The sequence below is a fragment of the Urocampus carinirostris genome, chromosome 12 (assembly GCF_059441175.1).
Source record: "Urocampus carinirostris isolate Australia breed hairy pipefish chromosome 12, RoL_Ucar_1.0, whole genome shotgun sequence".
Taxonomy (NCBI): Eukaryota; Metazoa; Chordata; class Actinopteri; order Syngnathiformes; family Syngnathidae; genus Urocampus; species Urocampus carinirostris.
In genome coordinates, this window is record NC_142360.1 from 15967904 (window position 1) to 15983557 (window position 15654).

Consider the following 15654-nt stretch of genomic DNA (forward strand, 5'->3'; position numbering starts at 1 on the left):
TGCATGGGCTTTCACCGGTTTCTTCCCACATTCAAAAAAATGAATTTCAGGTTAATTGGCCTGTCTAAATTGTCCTTAGGTATGATTAAGTGTGCCCTGCGACTAACTGGCAAACCGGTTCAGGATGTCCCCTGCCCATTGCCTGAAGATGACTATGGGCTCCAGCACCCCTGCGACCCTACTGAGGATAAGCAGTGCAGATAATGGATGGAGAGCCAGCTCCACCTACAGGGAAAATGTGAGGGATCCGATTTAAATGTTATAAAAAAAAAATAGTGTACTGTGAGCTAGGCTGCGCACACAACAGTAATATTCAGTGGATAGAGTGCACGAGACTCTCAAATACAATGAACCAATCAATAACCAAATAGAACAAAAAGAAGAAAACATTGAATAGGGTTTATTTATACATTTTTAATATACAACCACTAGGCGTGTTAGAGTTCCTCCAGAGTTCTGAGGGTGTTGAAGTCAATTATGTTCCGATGGATTTTTTTGTATGAAGTTCAGAGGTATGGTTGGTCTGTGGAGAGCTCCGGTTCCTTGTACACTGATCCAGGAGTCACTGGAAGCTTTGCTGGTGCAGCAACTTGGCTGGAAAACATCAAGTGGAGACACAAAATTATCTTGTTGAGAAAACTATGTGGCCTGTCCAAAGGCTTTGAGATTCTCTTATCTGGTCATAAATACAAACGTGAAAAAATGTAATAAGTTTGACATTGAATTCTAAAATAAAGATTTGTGTGAAAATTTAAAAAAAAAATAAAGAATACAAATAATAAAACACCACCTGTGGTCAATGTTTTTCACACCGTTTTTCCTCCATCCATCCATCCATTGTCTTCCGCTTATCCGAGGTCGGGTCGCGGGGGCAGCAGCGTTAAAAGGGAAGCCCAGACGTCCCTATCCCCAGCCACCTCCTCCAGCTCATCCGACGGGACCCCGAGGCGTTCCCAAGCCAGCCGAAAGACATAGTCTCTCCAACGTGTCCTGGGCCACCCCCGGGGCCTCCTGCCGGTGGGACATGCCCGGAACACCTCCCGAGGGAGACGTCCAGGAGGCATCCTTATTAGATGCCCGAGCCACCTCAACTGGCTCCTCTCAACGCGGAGGAGCAGTGGCTCTACACCGAGTCCCTCCCGGATGACTGAGCTTCTCACCTTATCTCTAAGGGAGAACCCAGCCACCCTGCGCAGGAAACTCATTTCGGCCACTTGTATCCGGGATCGAGTTCTTTCAGTCATGACCCAAAGTTCATGACCATAGGTGAGGGTAGGAACGTAGATCGACCAGTAGATCGAGAGCTTTGCCTTTCGGCTCAGCTCCCTCTTCACCACGACAGACCGGTACAGGGTCCGAATGACGGCAGACGCTGCACCGACCCGTCTGTCGATCTCCCGTTCCATCCTACCCTCACTCGTGAACAAGACCCCAAGATACTTGAACTCCTCCACTTGGGGCAAGACCTCCTCCCCGACACGGAGGGAGCATACCACCCTTTTCCGACTGAGAACCATGGCCTCGGACTCGGAGGTGCTGATCCCCATCCCGGCCGCTTCACACTCGGCTGCGAATCGCTCCAGCGAGAGCTGAAGATCACGGCTTGAGGAAGCCAACAGCACCACGTCATCTGCAAAAAGCAGTGACGCAATGCTGAGGCCCCCAAACCGGACTCCATCCCCGCCAAGGCTGCGCCTAGAAATTCTGTCCATAAAAGTTATGAACAGAATCGGTGACAAAGGGCAGCCCTGGCGGAGCCCAACCCTCACCGGGAACGAATCCGACTTACTGCCGGCAATGCGGACCAGACTCTGGCACCGGGCATACAGGGACCGCACAGCCCGGATAAGACTGTGCGGTACCCCATACTCCCGAAGCACCCCCCACAGGGCCTCCCGAGGAACACGGTCGAATGCCTTCTCCAAGTCCACAAAACACATGTACGGACAGGCAAACTCCCATGCACCCTCAAGGACCCTGAAGAGTGTATAGAGCTGGTCCAGTGTTCCACGGCCAGGACGAAAACCACACTGTTCCTCCTGAATCCGAGATTCGACTTCCTGGCGGACCCTCCTCTCCAGTACCCCTGAATAGACCTTACCAGGGAGGCTGAACCGTTTTTTCCTGATGATTTAATCTCCTAATATGTAAGATTAACTAACCAAATCCATCTTTTATATTATACATACAATAAGCAGTCACTTGTTCACATCAACAATATAAAAACTAACATATCAAGTAATCGAAATATTTGTATTATTTAAAAAGGAAAAAGAAAAAAAAACTTATTCATCACAATAGTTTTCCCTGAAAATTTAGAAGACACACCAGTAAAAGAAAACAAGGGTAAAATCACTAATCAATAAATCGACAAATAATTAACAAATTGATCGACAACAATTTCAACAATTCTATAGTTATCTTATTCTATACCTTCTCAACATAAAAATGTTGTGATATCATGGACGTGGTTGTGGTTTACTTTTATTCCAGGATGAAAATGGTGAAAGTAAGAATAGGACTGTTTCAAATGCAGTCCAAATGCCAACTCAAACCCAAAAGATGAAAAAGGAAGAGTTTATCAGAGCGCTTCTAAGAATTTCACATACTTGCACGTGCAACAAAGGAGCTGTGATAATGATTTCAGCCAGGAGATGGAGAAGTAGAATATTTTGAAGTTAAATACACCACCTTCAAATCAAGCATTCAACTGATGTTGGTACCAAAATAAACGTGTTGGTTAAAACTTGGATTAGTTTATGTGTTTTTGTGTTTTCTTAGTTGTTTTAGGAACCAATCTCTCCCACAAGTGAGTGCCATTTTGTTCTTTTTAACAAGTTAACTGTGTTTAGGATCTGGTTGAGCTATTACTTTAAAGGTGCGTAGTATTAGCCTGACACTATTTGCTTTTTACTTGGAAAATAAATACTTTTTTTCCTTTCTTTCTAGTGCAGTCAAATTTGGGGATTTTCTTTGTCAAAATCATTACATTTTTGCATTACAGTATAATTATAAATATTTTAGATACAAATGTTATGTAACGCATTACTGTTGTGCATGTCTGCAGATGCAGAGTGGAGCATAGTGAGACTAAGGATTATAATTTGGCGCACACCTCAGCCCCAAACAATGGAATATGGATAGTATTAGCAAACTAACATTTAGTCAAGCCATCCAGTGCATTCTTTTATTAATGACAAAGTTTTGGCTTCATTTATTTGTAAATCAGACTGTGCCTCAACTAACACGGATCTCACCATAAGTGACTTTTTTTCTTACACAGTGACTAATTTATTATAATGGTTTTCTACAAGGGCAGCACGGCGGCTCAGTGGTTAGTGCATGTGCGGCACAGTTCTGAGGTCAAGAGATCGAACCTCCTGTGTGGAGTTTGCATGTTCTCCCTGTGCTTGCGTGTGTTTTCTCTGGTTTCCCCCCACCTTCCAAAAACATGCATGTCATGTTAATTGGCCTGTCAAAAATGTCCTTAGGTGTGAATGAGCAAGCAAATTGTCTGTCCCGGTGTGCCCTACGACTGACTGGCAACCAGTTCAGGGTGTCCCCTGCCCGAAGACAGCTGAGATGGGCTCCAGCACCCCGCAACCCTACTGAGGATAAGCGGTGCAGATAAAGGATAACTGACGGACGGTTTTCTACAATGATATATTGGTTTAATGTACTGTTTACTGTTACATGGTTTGGATAAAAATTACATTCTCCGATTAATAAAAAAAAAAGATCAACCAATTAAGCAATTCAGTGCCAGCTATTTCTCTCAAATGGAAAGTACTGGTGCCAGTCATTTTGACTCATTTTTAAAGGCCTACAGAAAATTTTGCTCTGTATATACAGGGATCAGAATGGAGATTTTCATTTTCAGCTGAAATAGCCAGGGTCCAAGGGCCGCAGGCCCTGGCCAGGTCCAGGGCGGAGCCCGTTGGGGGGCTCAGGGGGGGGCGAAGCCCCCCTGAAGCCAACAGCATTTATCTTATTTGCTATGTGAAAATTGCACTAGAATGAATTAAATCCAACAAAACAGAAACCATGTATTATATATGTATGTATATATATATATATATATATATATATATACACATTAAAAAAATAATAATATATTGACATTAAAAGCATTTGTAATATTGAACATGATCATGATGATACAAAATAATTTATTTTAATCATGTTTATAACAAATTTTAAATTTTGTTTATCCTGTTCTAAATATTGTATAAACACAAAAGATAAAATCATTTCATAAATAAATAGATTTATAAATACCTCAGATTGGGATTTTCTGTCACACAGGGGAACCAGTGGTTGACTGCTGCTAGTATTTTAAGTGGAAGGATTTGGAACGGCCAATAATGTTGAACCGGTGGTGTTACTGTTAGTTTCACTGCCGATTTTAAATGCGGATCCGAGTGCATAATTTGATCGCCGGCAAGCTATTTTTGCTTTGTGCTTGTTCATTTTAGCATGATCGATCAGTGCCACACAACCTCGCGTACCATAATTGATCAGATCGACACAGTATAGACACTTTGCTTTCCCTGGAACATCACACTTTGCGATGAACTGGCTCAAAGTTTCTGTAACTTCCTCGATCTTTGCGCCGATTTTAACGTTTACTGTGACAGTCTTCTCCAGCCATGACCACTTCAATTTATTCTTGATTCCTTTATCAATCTCGGATACAAAAGCCTCGTCTTCTTTTCTTAGTATTTTCATATTTACTTTTTCAAACACTCATTTCACCATTTGAAAAGACCGGAAGAAGCGCCATGTTTGAGAAAGCCAATGCTCTGAACAAAAGCTCCGCTGATTGGTTATAAGCGAACCTATCGACCAATGGTCTAAATGGTAACTTGGGGTGATGAAACAATCACGTATCATACCTCACCCCCCCAAAATATTTTCTCATCGAATTTAGACGATTTACGGGAATTACCTTTGGGGTTCAAAAACAGCGGAAATCCGCGGATCCGCGTAAAATTCTGATCCCTGTATATAGTTATAAAACACATCAAAATAAATCTTCAACCCTCATCTTGCATTAGAAAAAAGTATGCTTCTAGCTTTTACAATTGTGTAGTAAACAACAGTTGAACATTGTTATGTTTCTTAAAAATACTCATTTCCAAAAACAATTCTGAGAAAAAAGGTAATCAATTATGAAAGATAATCTTTAAATTAAGCCCTAAACATAAATTTTCAAAAGCTCCCTGCTTAAATTATCCCTTCAGGTTTTCTGGACACATTTGAAAGGACGTGCAGTTCGATTATGAACACATTTGTATTAATCACAGATTTAAAAAAATATATAACAATAATAAAAAAGCTTTGGAGTTAAAAGTAATTCACCTGCCGGCAGTCAGCGCTTTTTGTGAGGACATGACAACATAGGGGGGCACTGACTCTCTGCGTCCATCCCTGGTGAAGTAGTAGTTGTCTGCAAACTTGTGGCTCGGCCCAACAGCCAATTTAGGTGGCGGTTGTGTCCTACAGAAGGACAAAACAAGTCAAAGTAATTTACAAACAAAAACACCAAAATGCAAGACCCATCTATTTCAGGAGGGCACCAAGGTGTACTATGCTAGGAGGACGGCAGCAGACAGAAAATTATACAGAAAGTAATCAACACAGCCCAGAAAAAAACATTGGCTGCTCTATGCCCAGAAGGGCATTGCAGGGTTGCAATGCTGAGGCAGAGCCAACAACATTACAAGAGACTCCTCTCACACCAGCTACCACATCTGGCGGGTGCTACTGATCACTTAAAATAAAGGGGCTAACAAGCTCAGAGAAAGTTTCTTCCCCAGGGCCATCACCACCCTAAATAAGCGCGCAAACCTGTGAAAAATATATTTTGCATTTGTATGAAAATGTGTATTCAAATGTTATCCATTGACTAAGGAATCATGTTTCTGTTAAATGTTATTGCATTATTTTCTTTGTACTATAATTTTTTAGATGCAGTTACAACTTAGTCCATTCTTCAAGCACAACAATGTCAAGTAAGGTTTATTTGTATAGTCCTTAATCACAAGGAGTCCTAAAGGCCTGCACAGACCACAGATGATTGCAAACCACAGACTATTATTACACCATCCCCTGATCTAAAAACGACATGAGGGCAAGGAAAAACTCAAAAACCTCTATATGAGAAGTGACCGCACATGAGGTAATCACTCTTCCAGGATGACCAGGCTGCAACGGTTGTAGCATTAACAAATAATACAGATATTGTCAACATGAAATATAGGTCATTCATAAGCTACAGAATAGATGTATGTTTTAAGCCAAGATTTAAAGAGTTCCACTGAGGTTGCAGATTGAATCTCAGGGGGCAGTGCATTCCACATCGAAGCCCGAATGAAGAACGCTCTGGAACCTGCTGTTCTATTTATCTCTCTCTCAATTATTATTTATATATATATATATATATATATATGTTATTTTAATCCCCCTGCACATTTCAGTTTTAAGCTCTAATCTGCTACGTATTATAAGCAACACTAAATTTACGGCATGGAAAGAAACAACTAAGAAAAGTTGCTGCAGGAATGATTTCGGTTGTTCGGATTATATTTGTTTGTATTTGAAATATTCTGTCTTTCAGTGAGTAAATAGGTGCCGCTTCGTGTTTCTAAGGTGTATTATCACTTAATAAGGGGAAATACAATCATTAATAAGGGGGAAATTGGTTAGGGTTGATGTTATCCGGACATTCTTTTTATCTTATAGTTCATTTTTAAGTCTTCATTGCGTGTATATCCCGAGGGTCATTTCTTGTCTCGTTAATTAACGTTCACATAGTTGTTATCAATGACGATCATGGTGCTTGTCTCCATGCGCACGGAATGGATGCTTAGAACCTCTTAATTTCAGATTTCTCAACTCACCTCTTGGCTATTTCTTCATACCGCAGCTGCAGTTTACCTTGAAGGTCACGCTGAAAGACATCAAAATGATCACCAAGGCATTATTTTGTTAGCTCCTCTTAATTTAGCTTTAAAGCTACCTGATACGAAAAACACGTTTTATTGGCAAACTAATAAACAAATCAAGCGAAAGCGCTATTTGCGCAACATAGTAATTTTGTCTTAAATGCGGGTCTTATATTCGACTTTATATCATCTTTCGGCTTACCCCTGCTAGAAAATTTCGAAGCTTTTGAATGATTCTAGTGGCCGTCGCCATGTTTGATGTTGTGAAGGACAAATACAGCTTCTTCTCTTAAGGGGTCTCGCTTGTTTTACCCTAACTCTGCCATCGTGTGGACGATGTAGAAACTACTGCAGTTTAAAACTGGAACGCAATTTTCGAAGTACTGTACAGTATTGTTACAATTCAGCGTCCTATTTCCCTCTCCTATCTCGACTTCTAAAAATAAAAAATGCCACAAAACGTTCTATTTTCAGGTTTTTTTTTCGTATTACGTCTCTTGCTGGGGCTCATTGGTCAGTCATGTTACTACAACAACCTACAATAATGTAGTTTACTGTGAATGATGGAGTTGACTTACTTGCGGGGAAAAGTAAACAAAAACAAAAAACAAATTACTTTTAATTGAAGTGAACAATGTGTTATAATTTATCACCAGTTATTATCGGTGTAGGGCAAGTTTACCTTTTTATTTGTTTATTAACACTGTGACGTATCCGATGGGCGGGGCTTAGCCTGGAGGAAAAATCATCTCTACAACCGGTCATAACACAGAAGAAACCAAGCTGTTTCTGCAAGTTTTGTGTTAAAATGCCGCCATGTTGTGTGTTTGTGTGCCAGAATCAGGGGAAAAAAACCTTCGTAATTGCGTTTTACAGGATCCCAGCGGGCACTCCTGAAAAAAAGAGTTGTGGATGCATTAAAGTGAAAAGATTGGACCGAGGCACTCATCAAAACTACTCGGTTTTCTAGCGCACACTCCATATCCGATAAGAGAAATTAAACATTGCTATCGACCCCCGTATTATTATTATAGGCAAAATACGTTATTATCTTAGCTTCAGCTGACTGTTAGAGTGTAGCCTAAATGCCAACGGTATCCTTGTAAACAATGCGTGGGTTGAAAGTAAAAACATGCACGCATTGGAAACAATCTTTGGGCACAAACTTTCAGAAAGCGGGCCAGATTTGGTAAGCATATCATTTTTCGAACAGTCTTTAATGAATTCACCCTCCGTGAAAGGTTTGCAGTGATTGGCGATCAGAGTCACAACCCCATAGCTCGCTTTTGTAGAATTTTCATTTGACTCGCAGGGTCTCGTGAAAAAGTATGGCGGTGCCGTTAAATCAGCTTCTAGTTGCTCCACCTTTTCACAGCGTTTGTTTTCAGTCAGCTTTTTGAAGTCATGTTTTGTCTGGAAGTGCCTCTTGATATTATATTCTTTGAAAACGGTCACAGACTCTTGGCAAATTAGGCAGACACATTTTATGGGGGAAAAAAACAACTCACATTTCCACTTGTCCTGGAGACAGCAGGCCTCAGTCAACTCGATGTCTTTTTTTACAGTCGCCATGTCGGAAATGGGGTGGGCTAAAATTCTCACAGGAAGCCAATGGCAAGGTGGCCAAAGGGCCACTGCCATCATCTGGCTAGATGCAGAATTTTTTGGGGTACAATTTATTTTAGGCTGTGGTCTACATTACTGGCAGGCTACATATTATTAATTTTAGGACAGAGGCCGTGGGCTAGTAAGCATTTGATCACGGGCCGGACTTCAATTGTGGTCGATATATTTCAAGTCCAATGGGGTCGCATGTATAGCCCAACTTGTGAAAATGGTGTGTTTGTCCAAATATTTTCAGGCCTAACTGGATTTAAAAGTGCTTCATTTTGATTAAAATATGTACCGAGTCGAAAATTATTGTTACTGTATTTTTACATATTTCAATTCTGTATTACTATTATCAAACATTTAAATTGAGTGTCTTATTTTACAAGAAAGACCATAGTAAAAGAAAAGTAGCAATTCAGTTAAAGCAAAACAATTTTTTTTCATTTTTTATGTAAAATAAGGTAAAGTTGTACATTTTAAAAACACAATAATAAACTAGTAAGTTATGCATTTGCTTAATTGTCTGAAAGCTACATTTTCTGCCAATTGGAAAACATTTTGAGCGCTTGTCTTGGGACCAAAAAGTATCTGGTTCGATTCCCGGCTCCTCCGTGTTATATGTCGAAGTGTCCTTGGGCAAGACACTGAATCCCTAATGCCCCAGATAGCAGGTAGTAGTTACCTTGCATGGCTGATGCTGCTATTGGTTAGTTCGTGTGTCAAAGAGAAAAGTGTGAAGCACATTGTAAAGCGCTTTGGGAGGTCTTCATTGACTCGAAAAGCGCTATATAAATGCAGACCATTTACTTTTTTTTTTTGCTGTGTCGGAAGGGAAGATCTACGGATTTTGCATTGATACAACTTTGAAAGATCTATTTTCGAATCTCAAGTACCCCTTGAAGTGCCTTAGTGTATGCCTTTTGAAAACCATTTTACTTATAGAACTATTTTCCAAGTAAAGATGAGGAGCATCTTAGTAAACGTACCCATTTTGATGTCAACAAAGGAATGACTTCTAATGTTGGTTAGTTAAAATGTCAAAATCTGCATCAGTGACCCAAGGATTGTACAACACAAGATATGGTTGAAGAGAAATACAAATTTTATTTTCTACAAGAATACACAGTACCGGGTGACACGGCCAACATACCATGCAGTCATGTTTTACAAAGGTGTGCTTGTTTCATGCAGCATGCACTGAAAAGAAGAGTCCACAGGAGAAAATGAGACATTAACAAGAGTGCCACTTGGATTCAAAATATTCCATCATGTGCTTTATGACCTATTATCTTGACATCACAGTTTGTTTAGGGAGGTTTTCAGAATATGAACTTTGGTTTCTTAAAGAAAGGATGAGGAAAAACCTTTGGGAAAAAAAATCATACTATTTTAACTATAAGGCAGGGGTGGACAAACACTTTGCGTCGCGGGCCGCGTAGGGTTGAAATATGATTTTTTTTTTAATAACCAAAGAGTATACCGAAACTTCCCAATGCACGGGGAAAAGATAATGTAGACTGATCCAATTGTTCTTATGTGTAATTATTAACAAATATGCATGCAGGTATCTCCACATCAATGTCACATTTAATTTTATATGCGTCCATAGATTTCAGTTAAATAAAAGTAATATATCGAGTCCCTTTTAGAAGCACTAAATTTGATAATGTACATCGAAAAAAAACAACTCAAAATGCAGTCGGAATAACGCGGGTTAATTCATCTTGCTAGAGATTTGATAAATATTTTACTAAATAGATAGAAAACGTTGCCACTTATTTGAATGTTGGCCTTGAGCAAAGAACATATTAGCGCTTCAGGATTTTTTGTTTTTGTTGTTTTAATTGGCCAGGAGACACAAAAGAACACTGGGGAGTACGATCACAAAAACAACTATTTGTAGTCTTTTACTTGCTATTGCAAATATTATAAATTTTTCAAAACTTTTCTTTTTTTATGCCGAATTAAAAAGCTTGACGGGTGGCATGTGGCCCGCAAGCTGTAGTTTGCCCACCCATTCTCCAAGACATGAAACAAAGGTAGTTTCATCATACACCCTAGAGTATATATCTGTACAGTACATACAAGTTTGTAAACAATTTTATTTAGCAAATAATATGGTTAGTGATGAAGGGCCGCTTTTAGGCAGGAAATAAAGCTTTTCATAATGGGTGCATCAGCTTTGATGTAAGCATACGCAAAGAGGAGTACTGTACATCTTTTGAAACTGAGGTACACCGCTGTGATGTGCAATTGGTGGGTTAAAGCGGAATAACGTGATCATGAAAAACCTCACTGAATAACAGGCAACCTCTCTCGTGGCAGACTCTGAACTGCTTGTGCAACTTGTCACCATCCATATAACACAGATGGGAAATGAAGCATCATGAAGCACTTTGATTTTTTTTCGACTCCCCCAGATGGCGCTCCTGTTTTAATTATACGAACTGTTACAAGTCGACAAGTTGACTATTGCATCTTTAAACCAACAGCGCTTTCTAGACAAATTGAAAGTATCACGAGCGCTTTATGAAGCTTCGTTTGTTCGTACCTTGAGCATGTTCACATTTTTACGAAAATAGACAATTATACATAAATTACAAATACTTTACAAAAAGCCCTGGTTTCAAATCGAACATTTTTCTATTCACCTTCCTCATTCAGCCAAAAATACAAATTGAATGGCAGAATACATTCATGCGCTACACACCGATCCTGTAAACTTGAGTAAACAATTATTGGGAGTTAGGAGCAGGTTACGATAGTCACACATGCTTGTGTGGATGTAGATATAAAGCAACATTTTTAGCATTTGGTGTTAAACACAAGATGGGAAATAATACGATTAAGCTCAGAAAGCAAATTCTGCCGACACGCATTTTGCATTTAACACATGTGCATCCAATGTGTTTGGATTTTTATGAGCATTTCTTTAAGAATAACACAACACAAATATGTTGTTCAAAGATTAGTTAGGATAAAACCCTGTGGCAGTGAATTCCCATTGCAAATATCTTTGTCAAACTTTAACCTAAGTAGGACAAAAACAAAATGCAATTGTACAATAAGAAAAAAAAAGGAAGAAATCAGAGCTACATTCTTTAACGGCTTTCTTCACTGTTTGTTATAAGCAGTTTTCTAGTTTTTTATTAATTTATTTGTGCAGTCTGGTGTGGGCAACTTATGCAGTTTTATAATTTTTATGTGCAGAGAAAAACATCCACCATGTTACTCACAGCATGTACACAAGGTCAACTGGTTAGCCTTGGGTCCTTTTCTGGTTAAACGGTGTAACGAGTGGATGGAACATCAGTACATTCACTTTAAAAATGATTGGGTCATAGGTATATTGCAAAATCTTGTCTTATACTTGTGTGAGTTTAACTCAGCTTTCTGGGTGATCTGAAACAATCGGGAAAAATTGGGTCATTTTTTTTTCCCATTGCAGAATTTCAATCTGATACGAAAAACAATTGGGCCTTTTAATGATCTCTAAAAAGTAATACTGAAGGAATAAATACAAACAAGGTCTATCAAACAAAACTGTTTTAAAAGACGCCAGTTTTGATTTAAAAATAACCCTAAAAAGTGTTTGTTTACACTAACCACAATTAAAACATACTGTTTACAACTTAAAAAGTGGGTGTTAACTCTATAAAACAAAATATTTCCAAACCTGATCATTTTGCTTGAATCCCCATTTAGTTTATGTAAAAATAGAAGTTGGTGGCAATGTGAAAACAATTATTGAGCTTAAAAACAAAATAAGATATCATTGCTCATAACAATGCACTCATTAAAATTTGGCCATTAAAAACAGGGGATTTGCGGCAATCCCTTTAAAAAACAAAAATAAAACATGAGTGTATAGTTAGACAAAAAAAACAGGTTTTTATACGTTTGGGTCCATTTGTTTTAAAAGCGTATTTTTAAACAAAACTCAAGAAAATTGGGCCATTTTGTACAAAACAAGCCCCCAGAAATGGATGATTTTATTTGAAACAACACAAAAAACTAAGTTGTGTTTAACAAAACAACCCAGTAAGTTCATTCAAATTGATTGAAGTCATGGCTTGGTCCATTTTTGACCCACTTTGGATCATTAAGTGTTTGTACAGTGTTCCAAAGCAACTTTTAGCATATCTTGGTCCAATAACAATTCCCAACTTTATCGTATGACTTGGTAGCACACCAATTTATTTAAAAATATAGACATTTATAAAAAAACAAACTAACGTCCAGTCATATAGGCAAAACACACATGTTGATACAAAAAATTGAGCCTTGGCTGTTCAACCATTGAGGACTTCCTTATGTTTCATAATGCGTCACGCTTTACATCAGTAATAAATACGACCAATGGGTCCACAACAGAAACATGTGCAGTACAAAATTCAAGTAAAATCTGCCACTTTTACCTCTGCTGTCACTTTTTCGCGCGAGCCATTTGTGGTGTCTCCTCAGCTAACGGTCCAAGTTGAGTGGGAGTTATGGTGTCCTGCTGTTGCCTTGGCTGAGATGACGTGACGTTGAGCTCCTGTTGTGCATCCTCGCTGTCCGAACACGGCTCCCACTCGTCCTGTCCTTCGCTTTCCGTCGATCCCTGCACGGCAATCTGGGGGACAAGGGTAAACCTCCTGACTGTCGGCAGCTCCACCTCCGCGCTGCTTTGTGACCCGGCCAACCAAGTTGTCCTGTGCGGCGGCGGTTTCTGAGCTTGCGTCTGTTGTGCGGCCGTCTTTTCTTCGGGCTCGTCAAAACTCACTTCTTGCACCGCCTCCTGCTTTTTGAAGGAGTCGCGTCGCTCTGACAGGTTGAGCTTCCGCATGACCACCAGTTGCTCGGACCGCTCCAGCCCAGAGTCCCACATCCGCTGGCCGCCCAAGTAGCCGCAGAGTCTAGGGTGGTCCACCCCCTGGCGAGCACCTGCAAAGCCCCCGTCTGCATCAGAGTCGACAAAAAGCTCTCCCTCACTGTAAAAGGGAACTTCTAGGGTGTGCCTGCGGGGAGCGTACGACTTCTTATCGGCATGATACATCCCAGATAACTTCTCAGCCGACTGTACCCTCTTGAGGAGAGGAGATCGAGGTGGTTCTGCGCTGCGGGGTCTACCAATATGTCTGATGATTGTCGGAGGTGACAGGGTTTTACCGTGGAAGGGGTGAAGTGTTTTGGCAAAACCTGGAAGCGGCGAGGGCGAGCGCTGCGGGGAAAGTGGCTGAGCAGAGGACGAAGAGCAGGCGAGAGGCGAGGGCGGTATGTTGCTGGTGGACTTCCGACGGCCAACCTTGTTGTAACGCTGTGTGCTGAGCTTGGAACCCAGACCGTGGAGGGTGCTGGGTCGGATGTGGGCGGCAGGGGAACTTGGAGAACTGGAACAAGGGGACGTGCTCTGGGGAGAGTTATCTGGGAGTGGAAAGGGAAAAAAATGCATATTGTTTATTACCAATGAATACCCCTCTTGCCTGAGATGTTAACAGAGATCTCTGGGTCAAGCTCGTATATTTCACCCCTAATCTTCTCATCACTACAATATTGTGGATAATTCAACATGAACAGTTTTGATGAATAAAATAAAACCATAAAATCTTATATTGGCCAGAAATTTGAAGGTGTGCCGTATAATTCTGTGCATCTTATATCCCAGAGAGTAGGGATAAAATTGGAAATTAATTGTTAAAATTCAATTATACTGCATACGGCAAGTGTTATTGCAGATTCTTTTTAGTTTTTGCTTTGGACAAGTTTTGTCCATAAGTATGAAACATTGCGATAACTTTGCAATAATCTGTGGTCTGAACTGCCCTTTGAGAAAACTTGTGATTAAGGGCTATACAAAGAAACATGACTTGAATCAAGATTTTTGTTTATGGTAACATTCTGTAGAATACATAAAATGAGCCAAACAATCTACCATTTGCTAAATAAGATAATTTTGCTTGGTTTAAATTATTTTATTTTGTAAATCAAATGGATTTGTATATCACTTTCCGTAATTCACATTGCAACTCAGAGTAATTTGTGAGAAAAACAAAGTAAGATATCCTAAAACCAGGAAAATTACAAATAAGCAAAATGTTCTGCCATTTGAGTAAGATTTACTTTTTGAAAAGGGTTTTACATTATAGTTATCTGGTCATTGCAAAATTTATAGGAAGTGAAAGCAAGCTAAAAATTAACATTTTAAAGACTGAAATGTACCCCTAAGGGACAAACCGATTAATACTGAGTTTTAACAATTCTTAAAACAAATAGACCAGGGGTTAGGTCCAATTGAGGTCTGTCATTCATTTATGAGCAACCACAAAAACTCTGATAGCCAACAATGAATTGACATGCCAAATCTTTGATGAATGTAAAAAGATTACAATTCAATACATCAAACACAAGCACAAACAGTCTCCTCATAACACTGTGTTAATGAACAGCCTGCTCTGCATAAATGTCCAAATCAGGAACGTTTCAAATACATTTTTTGAAGGGCTTTAAAAATGGCTAAATTGTAAAAAAACAAAGTAGGTGGGTGGGTTTGGTGCTTCACTCAACCACTTCGGCAACATGTAAAATCCAGAACTATTTAGTTTGAAAAGGTTTGCTGTGGTAGTAAAACAAAATCAGAAAATCCTTGACAGGACTGCTTTTGTTGTACATGCTAAATAAGGAAATGGGAGGATTCCAATTGGTATTTGATACTACATGATTATTGTCAATTCTGGAATATATTTACTGAACATATTTTTAAAAATACACTGTAACTAAAGGTCTTTTTTGTCCCTTTTCTCAACAAGCTCAATTTTAAAATTATTTTAAACTGTGTTACTTCAGGGTCTGTATTGTATTCATATCGGTGGCTATTAATGAGAAAAAACATCAACTCCCTATACTAGCTACTTGCCTCTTTCAAAAAGAATTAGTCCTGCACAAAGCTTACTAGTCATTAGCTGTCTCAGGTTTTAAATTGCAAGTTTGTTTCCCCTTATTATTTATATAACATGTACAAAACACAAACACTGAATACAGAGATCCCTTGGTTATAGTGCTTAACGTGGATGAAAACCATCCGCGAAAAGGGAAAATTTAGTATAATTCAATGGCC

General features: G+C 39.5%; 2 protein-coding genes across 4 annotated transcripts in view; both read right to left on the minus strand.

Annotated features, from left to right (window-relative positions):
* Positions 1 to 384: 384 nt before the first annotated feature.
* On the minus strand, positions 385 to 7283 carry ndufa7 (NADH:ubiquinone oxidoreductase subunit A7). The gene is made up of 4 exons (XM_088348979.1): positions 7150 to 7283; positions 6903 to 6952; positions 5362 to 5499; positions 385 to 594 (listed from the first exon to the last, which is right to left on the minus strand). The coding sequence occupies exons 1-4, from the start codon at positions 7198 to 7200 to the stop codon at positions 507 to 509; spliced, it is 327 nt and encodes a 108-aa protein (XP_088205105.1). The 5' UTR covers positions 7201 to 7283; the 3' UTR covers positions 385 to 506.
* Positions 7284 to 9637: 2354 nt separating this feature from the next.
* LOC148355083 (microtubule-associated serine/threonine-protein kinase 3-like) overlaps positions 9638 to 15654 on the minus strand; it is a 69712-nt gene continuing 63695 nt past the window's right edge. For all 3 annotated transcript variants that reach the window (XM_088348911.1, XM_088348910.1, XM_088348912.1), the window contains one exon: positions 9638 to 13964. In XM_088348911.1, coding sequence (XP_088205037.1) covers positions 12985 to 13964 — 980 coding nt within the window. In that variant the 3' untranslated portion in view covers positions 9638 to 12984. The remainder of the gene's footprint in view (positions 13965 to 15654) is intronic.

Coding starts and splice junctions, on each gene's coding strand:
- ndufa7 (XM_088348979.1), bottom strand. CDS start 7,200: ATGGCGACGGCCACTAGAATCATTCAAAAGCTTCGAAATTTTCTAGCA. Junction 5,500..6,902: donor TATGAAGAAATAGCCAAGAG/GTGAGTTGAGAA, acceptor GTCCTTCTGTAG/GACACAACCGCCACCTAAAT. Junction 595..5,361: donor AAAGCGCTGACTGCCGGCAG/GTGAATTACTTT, acceptor GATGTTTTCCAG/CCAAGTTGCTGCACCAGCAA.